Raw genomic sequence first — 10,404 nt, 5'->3', positions numbered from 1 at the left:
CCCAATAGTTCACTAGTAAGATCATTTTGACGCTTACTAGTGAACATGTAAGCCACAAAACGCTCACTAGTTTACTAGTAAGGTCATTTTGACGCTTACTAGTTGACATGTAAGCCGATAAACGCCCACTAGTTCACTCGTAAGATCATTTTGAGGCTTACTCATTGACATGTAAGCCGCAAAACGCCCACTAGTTCACTAGTAAGGTCATTTTGAGGCACATGTTAGTAATTCAACTTTGTTGTTTGATTTGCACCGAGTTAAGAAAATGTGGTATTCCTCTCCATGATATCATCGTTTAGATCCTGATCGTAACTCTTCGAGCAGCCTTCCCCAACGTGATCCGCTTCTGCTGCTGTGTGGCCGTCATATATTTGGGCTACTGCTTCTGCGGCTGGATTGTGCTGGGACCGTACCATGTGAAGGTACCGCATCGATAAGTCAACCTTACTTTTAAGTACTGTCGAGCCTCAATTTAATGGACTACATCGAAGTGCTTTTTTTGTAGCTTTGAAACACCCAGTAGAGAACAAGCATTGTTTTGGACTTCTTTTGGAGCCTAAAAATCCCCAGTACACGACAACTTTACTTATGTAAAGTTTTTTTTTTTTTTTTTTTTAAAGAAGAAAAAAAAAAGTTTGAAACTGATTTTTTAAAGTTCATTCAAACTTGCTGAGGGGGCGGATAATGCTTCCTGCGCCTTGATACGGGCAATTCCACAGCAAAAATACGTGCAATTCCACTCTTTTATGAATGCACTTCTTTTATGAATCGATGACATTGATAAGGGTTGTGAAAAAAAAAACTGAGCTGCAACAAAAATATTTTCAAAAGGACTACTAGTGCCTGATTTAAAAAGAAAAAAGCTATTAGTAGAGAGAACATGCGCCTGTTGAGCTGCATGCTTACAGCACTGCTAAGCTATTGTTTCTGCTTTGATGAGACAGTCGGCCCAGCCAACATGGCCGCCACATTGACTCGCATTTTAGCCTGCTCTAGTCTACTGTAACCCAACAACAAAATGAAGCTACGCTCTGAGTCGCCGAACGGTCTGAGTGCACCAGCGCCCGCTCGGAGTACTTGGGCCTACTACGCAACTATTTTTAATGTTGGTCATTTTGGTGCCACTTGGAGAGCTAAGTATTTTTCTTAAGTGTGGCACTTGGTGTAAAATGTTTGCCAACCTCAGGTGTGAAGAGATTTACTGTTTTCAGATCATGTTAAGAAGTGTTTTATTAGACTGTATCCTTGTGCTACAGTTCCGCTCCCTATCCATGGTGTCGGAATGCCTCTTCTCCCTCATCAATGGCGACGACATGTTCGTGACCTTCTCAGGAATGCAGGAGAGCAGCACTCTGGTGTGGCTCTTCAGCCAAGTGTACCTGTACACCTTCATCTCGCTCTTCATCTACATGGTGCTGTCGCTCTTCATCGCGCTCATCACCGGAGCCTACGAGGCCATCAAGGTAGGCCAGCAAACCCGACCTTTTTTTGTCTTAAAGCAGGTGTGCCCATTAGGTAGATCCTTATCTACCGGTAGATCTAAGACGGGTCCCAAGTAGATCCGAGGAGTGTCGAGAAGAAAAAAAACAAACAACCATTTGTTTGTCTTTGTACATGTTAGTAATATATTTTTGTGTTAATATACACTGCACACTAATCATCTTATCAGTCTCATTTTCACAAAAAAAATATATTTAAAAAATAAAATAAAGCAGGTAAATCTTAAATTCGCGCGTGTGTGTGTGCGCGCGTGCGCACGCCGGTAAGGGTAGATCCCGTGAGGTTAGTTGATCGAAAAGTAGATCTTCGATCCAAAATGTAGGTTTTCTAGCCTCTATTCCAGGGTTGTCAAACATACGGTACACGGGCCGGAACCGGCCCCCAAGGCAGTTCGATCAGGCCCGCAGGATCATTTAAAAGTGGAAAAATCCATAAAATGAATGAATATTTTTTTACAAGGTGCAATTCGTGGAGTATCCGCTGGCGGATACACTGTTTGATCAGAGTACAAGTCAACATTGTTTTGATCAGAGAAGAAGACAATAGCAGTCTCAGTCTGTCACTGAGACAGACCCAACACAGCAGACGCTATCAAGGACGTGTGAATACTTTATTCTTTACACATTTAATAGCACTCTCCTCAGTTTGTAAGGTGTAGGCAGGGATTCTATTTAGATTTTATATGCGCATGTGTAAATTGTTTAAAAACAAAAATTCTTTATGAACCCAGTTTAATCTGAAAATGCATTATGATATTTTTCAATACCAATTACGTTTTGTGCCTTTGTACAATCAGTTGGATCATATATGTGAATGATAAAAGTAAATTGCACATTTGTTTAAGGAAATCTAAGGTGCTTCATGAAATGTTTTGTAAAAGATACGTTTATTACATTTCCCTAATGTTCTTGTGCTTCTTTGACCAAAACAAAGAAAAGACATTATTTTGGTTATTTATCGCGGAGTATGGTACAATTTTATTGGTCCGGCCCAGTTGACATCTACAGAGACCGTATGTGGCCCACAATGTGAAATGAGTTTGAAACCCCTGCTCTATTCTGTTTTAACTACTTTCAGATGATTTAGGTTTGGGCATCGATCACGGAGAATTGAGTGGCATCCGGCTCTGGAAACCGAATGTAAATGTCAAACTTTTATATGTTGTCGTACAGCATCAGACCCAGGAGCCCATTCACATCACAGACCTGCATGCTTTCATAGCTGAGTGCACCGATGCGCCAATCTCCGGCAAGTTCAGGGGCCTGGAGACATCGCCGTGCTCCTTTTTCTGCTGCTGTGACAGGTAATGCAATACTTTTTCTGTTTGTTTGGGGGGGGGGGGGGGGGGTTGTAGTGAGTCCTATAAAATCAGAAATGCAACTGTGATATAAATAAGTAGTAGTGGCTTCGCTGTTGTGGTTGCTCAGTACACAATGGCTAAAGTGACAATTGAAATGAATAACAAAATAGAACATGAAGTAACTTCCTGCATGAGGTTGCGGGCAAGCCCTGCCGCAAATTGCGAATATTTGCAAATTACTGTCACACTCTCCTTACAAAAGGGTGTGTAACCGTTTATATTGTAAATGCCACAAAATGGCGGCATCTTAAGTACTCTGAATGTGAATCTCAAAATAGACACACTGATTACATAAAGCAGGGGTCCCCAAACTTTTTCCTGTGAGGGCCACATAACTTTTCCCTTCTCTGATGGGGGGCCGGTGCCAGTTTATAAAAAAGTGTGACGATCGTAGGGGAGCTAAAATTTTTTTATTGTTTTCCAGAAAAGCCACACATAACCAAATAACCCTTTCCAGGTTCTTTACAGAAAAAAGTCAGGAAACAAATAATAACACTAACACAAAAACAGGAAATACATAATAACTAAATAACTCTCTCTGGGTTCTTCATAGAAAAAAAGCCATGGAACATTGTCACGTTGTACCTGAAGAGACAGAGTAATCGCTTCGTGTATAACCAAATAACTGAAAGTCGATCCCCGAAATAGCAGACACAGAAAGAGGTTTGTCAGAGAACAAAAGGAGTCTTTAATACAAACACAAAATTACCCGACCGGGAGAATAACAAAAAGTGCTGGTCAAAATAAGGACCAGGGATAAAATAAAGAGAACAACCGAAAACGCTTGCGGAAAAAATAGCAAGGAGGGTCTGATTAGACAATACTATAAATTTCACTCGAAAGAGGAATAACGACGCGCAATAATAGCCACAAGGCTAAGAGGCAATGAATAATACGAATAGGAATTGGGCGAGAGAATTTTGGCACGGCGTGGAATACTCCGGCAGTGAGTCAACTGCCAGAGCGCCCAAATAAAGCCCGTGTAATCAATCACAAATCGGTGGCAGGTGTGCAGAAAGCAAGCAAGAAGCCTGCCCCCTGCTGGCAAACACGGGACTTGACAAACATTAACTTTCTTAACCGATAAAAGTTCAGCTCAGTTGTCAGAGCAGAATCTCTCTGACACATGAGCAGTCTCTTAAAGTTCTTGTGTTCCTTCCTTATAATCCTTTTGTAGGTTCCAGTAGGCTTGTAGACACCGCTGTTTGCAGTTTTTTGGGGGCGTTTTTAACAGAGTGACGGGTCATTTTGACCCGAGGACAACAGGAGGGTTAGAGGGCCGGGCCAAATGTACGGGGCCGTAGTTTGGGGACCCCTGACATAAAGCATCAAGCCCACGCATCTAGCATGTAAACAATCGTGAAACCCATGTTCCATAAACAACTGAACTCAGTGGGTGAGTGTAATCAACACAGCCAAAATGCCTTCACATGAGGCTCATCGATACTATTAGCTAGCCTAATGGCCTATTTAACATTTTAACCACAAAGTGATGTGACATCACACACGAACAAACAGAATGATAACATTTTAGGTCATTCAGGAAAATTCTAACTGGCAAATAGAGCGCAAGAGCTGTGAGCAGTTGCATCAGTGAAGAAGCAAAACACTGATCTGCTGTGTTTCCCGTTGACCAGTCCTCAGGGTGCATTCAAATTCCACCAACAAAACAAGATATCTCAAACATCGATGTAAAAACACCACGAATGAACTAAATCAAACAACTACAGTAAGATTCCACCAGGTGGTACCAAAGTATGACTGGTGATACAAAAAGGGGACTTTGGGCTTTCCCCCCTGTCAGAGTCACATCAAACAGCTCTGGATACAATCTGAATACAAACCACCGTCTTGTATTTCCGTCAGGATGACAACATATGAGGACGTCCTGCTGGTGAACTGAGGAAGAATTCGGTTCAACTTACAAGAAGTCCCCTCTGGAACAAGCCTTTTTTTTCCTGGCACTTGACTGAAGGAGGAGGCGTCAATCAGTTGGACCAGGATTTTCCAATGAGGAATGCACGTCATGGATTCATCAGGAACAAGGTGCCTTGTGGGAAGGTGAAAGCACACATATTTATTTAATGGGCCTTGTGTCAGGCCAGCTCAGTGTTTTTTAGATTTTTCATCTTTTTAAAATTTACATTCACAAGAAAATATGTTTCAACCTGCTAGTTTATTAGCAGATTTCAAGCCGATCACTACGCACGAAACTTTGAGGCTGATCCAGTTTGACTGCGGCCTCGGAGGAAATGGCCTCTACACGGTATGCCTGTTAAGTGTTCTCACGTTTGAACCAGAACCATCACTTGAGACTTTTTTTCCCCTACTTTTTGGATTTCAAATTTATACTAAGGAAGAAGGATTACCTCGCTGGACCATAACTCGCTATTTGAAACATTTAATCATCGAAATACTTAAGATAGAGGCATAAACAAGAGAGCAATGGAGAGTATAGCTTATGAAGGGTGCATCCAAATATATAAGGATGTTATGGAAAATGTCATTTATTTCAATGGTTCACTTCAAACCTAATATGCGGTGGATTCACTACAGATAAAGTAGAATTTACTATGATTTTTTTTTTCTCTGACTTTGATGGTTACAGTTTAGAACAAACACACTCGGAAGACATTTTATTTTTGATGTAAAATGGATTCGTTTCATCACTCTGTATCATTTGAGTTTTTAACTTTTTAAATTAAACTCCTGAAATAAATTTGAGATGCACCCGCATTATAAAAAATTTAAAGCCCCAAATTGGGTGTCATTTTTTTTTTTATCTATTTTTTTACTTTCTTGTTGAGAATCTCAGGTTGCACTTAGAATAGGCTGCAATAGCATCATATTTTCATTATGGTTGCTCTCATAGATTTTGCATGATGTACTCACAAATTCATAAAGCACTTGCTGTTCGATCATTCTTACTCAACAAAGAAACTGCTCTTTATTTTGACATGAGATTTCTACAGGAAACAATTTGGCACATTTTGGAAGGCAAACTTGAAGCAACCAACAGATTAACTAATGTATAGCAATTCGCTGTACACTATGTGGTCCTCCTGCACCCCCCTCCCCCACCCCCAGCTCCCACCCCTAAGTATGCTCTTGTCCACATTATGGCTGTTTTTCTATTACGTTTTGTATTTCATGAAACGCACAATCGTCAAAAGATTACTTTCGTTCGGATGACCTTCATTCATTTGTATTCAACAATCACTTCAGTGAAATGTTGAGAAACGTGTGAAATTTAGCCCTAAAGGATATATTATACATACCTGTATGTCTATAATATATCATACTGTAGAAGATATTAGGCACGTGCCTTTACACTGTCATGTTTTTTTTTTAAATACGGTACCCATATTCTACACTTGATCACTACTTGGCAAAATGTAAACGAGTAGAAACATGATATCTTGTACACATGTTGCTGATTAAAGTGTCCTGGATCACCTTTGACGTTCATCATGTTTAGTCCTGGATCACCTTTGACATTGTACCATCATGCTTCAAACTTGTTCAAAAGAGGGTGTCAGTGAGTTATCTTTCGAAGGCTGCTTATGAGAAATTTGGACCATTCAAATGGTGACTTACGTTCCAAATGACGTGGTGTAAATCAAAGCGCTGTGTTGCAGTGTTCGAGCGTGTGTTGGATTCAGGTAGCTGTTCGGTGGAGTGACATTATATACTTTATTATTATAATTTTATGAATTTTTTTTAATTTAATTTTCTAACTTTATTTATAGTGAAGAGTTAAAAAGGAACGAGCCACGCTTTACTCCAACTAAGGAGGAACATTTAATTCTGTCATCAAACGCGATGACGTCATCCCCGCCTATTGATCATGAGGCGGATGTTTGCCTTCCCACCACTCAAAATCGTCATGCATTATGGAAAGCTCTGAAGATGCCTTCCCGCTACCTGCTTGGCCAGCAAGGTCATATGTGCTTTATCGAAGGAATGGGTCATAGCTTTCATTGTCTGTGATGCACAATGGAAGGTCTATGGATGTTTGTTGATGGTGCTTTGAACTCAGCATGGCTCACTCCGTGTGCTCTGTGATTTGGGTGGGACATTCTAAATTTTTAATTATGTCATTACTTTATTTTTTTAATAAACTATATTATAGACTATTGTCCTTACATGTTTTTAGGCATGGACGGCTGAAACAGATTGATGGCATGTCCATTCATTTCAATTCTGTTTTGAGTTTGAGCATGGTCACAGAACAAATTCAACATGTATCTCAAAGCACCATTTTAGCGATTAATGTGCGCGGATCCTTGCAGACATGTTTTTGCTCATCAACATTTTGAACCTCACTAGTCACCTAGTAAGGTTTAGAAGATCCAACTAGTGTAACTAGTGGACATAATATGCCTTACTAGTGAGCTAGTGATCAATTTTTAAACTGACAAGTTCACTGCTAAGGCCAGAACACCTTAACTAGTGTACCCAGTGGACATTTGGCCCTTACAAGTGAGCATGTCAACTGTAACATGCGATCATTCATGTCTCAGTTGCGACTCGAACACCGACATGTTCACAAGTGGGCTGCATGCAAATGAAGCAGGCGGGACAAGAATTTTGATTGGTCAATATTCAGAGAATGAATATTCAGTCTTAAAGCTTTAACCCTTACGCATCCGGCTCATAATAACTGAAGAAGAATGTACAGAAGTGATTTTATAAAAACAATTCATACTTTTGATTAATCTTTCTCTCTCTCTCTCTCTCTCTCTCTCTCTCTCTCTCTCTTTCTCTCTCTCTCTCTCTCTCTCTCTCTCTCTCTCTCTCTCTCTCTCTCTCTCTCTCTCACTCTATATATATATATATATATATATATAATACATGTATGTATATATACTGTATATATACAGGTATATATACTGTATATATAATGTTACAATAGAACAAATCTGAATGAAATATCTAATCAATTGCATTTTTAATACATTTTTGAAATGGTAAAGAGACTTTATGGACACCCTATATATATATATATATATATATATATATACACACACACACACAGTGGAGGGCAAAAGTAAAATAGAAAACACACACAATACTAATTGCGTATTAATTATCCATCCATCCATTTTGTGATCCGCTTTAACCTCACAAGGGTCGCCGGTTAGGGGGTGCTGGAGTCTATCCCAGCAGTCTTCGGGCAGTTGGCGGGGGACACCCTGAACTGGTTGCAAGCCAATTTCAAGGCACAGAGGGACGAACAACCATCCGCACTCACACCCAGGGACAATTTAGAGTGTTTAATCAATCTGCCATTCATGTTTTTGGAATGTGGGAGGAAACCGGAGTACTTGGAGATTTTGCACTTGTAAAATTGGATTGATTAACACTGTATGGATACTATACAGCATAGGTGTCAAAGTTAAGGGCCCAGATCTGACCTGCCACATTATTTTATGTGGCCCATGAAAGCAAATCAAACATGGCAACATCCATGACGATTGCTAAAATATATACCAACATTTAAAATTCTCATATGTAATAAATAAAAGAGACACTGAAAGCATTTTGTTGTGATTTTTCATTTGCAATTTCCCTTGCTGTTTGCAAGAACTTTTTGTTACCCTCATTCTTATCCTGGTAATTTTGTTACCAGCGTTTTATGTTGTACTTTATTGGCCGTGTGACCTTATTTTGTAACTAAAGCATTTTTATAATACAATTTCTTTTGGTATACGTATGAGGGATCCGCTCCTATTCCGGATTAGTCAGGCACCCAAATTGGCTGAAAGTAGACGTCTCATACGCAGCGAAGTTGAATTCCCATCAATGCCAGCATGTGTCACAAACCCCCACCTGTGAAACAAAGTCGTCAGTAAAACCCGTGTGTAGTTCGAATAAAAATACATACAAAAAAGCAACGACAAAAAATGGTAGTATCAGCGCTAAACTGGTCACTAACTCTTCTTAAATTAGCAATTGAAATGTTTATCGCGCGTGCTTCACTTTCACCGGCAGACCCTTGACGACAGGCACTCTCTATTGCCCTGCACCTTCGCCGAATACGTCTCAGGACGCTGTCCGCCATTGTTGTTCTAAAAAACTAAGTGGGCACAGAATTTCCAAAATCATTAGCCCTGACTGGTGGGATGATACTATTTTGAAACGTACAGCCAATAGGATACCGTTACATGTTTTCGTAATCATCCTTATTTGCATGTAATGCAAGTACAATGTAATGTCACTAGCACTACAAGTGGGCACATTTTTGGCCTTACATGTTCACTAGTAAGCGTCAAAATGATCTTACCAGTGAACTAGTGGGCACATTTATGGCCTTACATGTTCACTAGTAAGCGTCAAAATAATCTTATTAGTGAACTAGTGGGCGTTTTGCGGCTTACATGTCAACTAGTAAGCCTCAAAATGATCTTACTAGTGAACTAGTGGGCACATTTATGGCCTTACATGTTCACTAGTAAGCGTCAAAATGATCTTACTAGTGAACTAGTATTTATTTTTATTTTTTTTTAGCATTACTACTATGCATACAGTGCATCATCCTATGTATGTTTGCACAAATGCCTGCTCTAATTCCTGATAGCCAAGCAGAGCTGCTCCTGTTCCCATTATGTGTGCTTAATATTTTGTAATGCATATTCTACTTGGCAGTATTTTTCTTTATTTTCAAGTTCAACATTAGATGTTTTATTTTTACATCACATGTTAAACTTACCCCGAGCATTGTAAAAAGTGGTTTCATTTAATTTAGTTAATTACCGTACGTTTTTCAGTCTAAAATTCAATTGAAAATGTTTCGATATAATAATATCCTCATCAAACACACCAGTCTTTTTTGTCTCTTATCTGCGACAAGCATTCACATACACTCATCCTGGGATTTGCTCTTTTTTATTAAATCTTGTTAATTACTTTGCACTTTATGAATGTTTTGAAGATTACATTTTTTTCCAAAAATTGTCTCACAAATGTATTCAACCTCTTTCACAACTCTGACTTTTACCAGATAACCAGCACAAACTAAAACCAACCAGCAAACATACATGCTCACCTTGGTGAGTTTTACCAGGTCACCATACTAGTACATACTGCCACTAAATGGATAGCGGAAAACAAAAAAAAGGTTCATTTATCACTACACTATAAATGAGCTATAGTGTTGACGGTGAGTCTTTGTAAATGGTTGTCTGTCTCTGAGTCCTAAAACAGTGTATGCTTTATGAAATAAATATATTTTTTCCCAATTGCAAAGCAGAGACAATCTTTTTTTTTTTTACAACTGAGACTGTTACGGCTTTGTAATACACATTTTCCTTTGTCTACGGGGAGTCACTAGTTTTCATGTCATCAAAAGGATTAAGGCCTACTCCAATAATTTATAGTCATTCAAAATTGCATCATAAACTGAACTTTCTTGCTGTGGAAAAAAAATACCACAAACCACAGGTAGCATTGTGACTTTCCTAATTTTCTTTTCATAAAACGACAACTAGTCAAACTAAAACAATGCCCTAAGTAATTGGAATGCCATTGTCATTAAACCA

The 10,404-nt window shown here is 39.2% G+C and overlaps 1 protein-coding gene across 1 annotated transcript; it reads left to right on the top strand.

The window, feature by feature from the left end:
• The first annotated feature begins 279 nt into the window (after positions 1 to 279).
• LOC127595108 (mucolipin-1-like) lies at positions 280 to 5,323 on the top strand. The gene is made up of 4 exons (XM_052056801.1): positions 280 to 425; positions 1,260 to 1,466; positions 2,676 to 2,806; positions 4,730 to 5,323. Exons 2-4 carry the CDS (start codon positions 1,275 to 1,277, stop codon positions 4,764 to 4,766), a joined length of 360 nt encoding a protein of 119 aa, XP_051912761.1. The 5' UTR covers positions 280 to 425; positions 1,260 to 1,274; the 3' UTR covers positions 4,767 to 5,323.
• Positions 5,324 to 10,404: the final 5,081 nt, after the last annotated feature.

The sequence above is a fragment of the Hippocampus zosterae genome, unplaced genomic scaffold (genome assembly GCF_025434085.1).
Source record: "Hippocampus zosterae strain Florida unplaced genomic scaffold, ASM2543408v3 HiC_scaffold_40, whole genome shotgun sequence".
NCBI classification, from domain to species: domain Eukaryota; kingdom Metazoa; phylum Chordata; class Actinopteri; order Syngnathiformes; family Syngnathidae; genus Hippocampus; species Hippocampus zosterae.
Note: the sequence above shows the minus strand (reverse complement) of the source record. Positions and strands in the feature narration are given on the sequence as shown.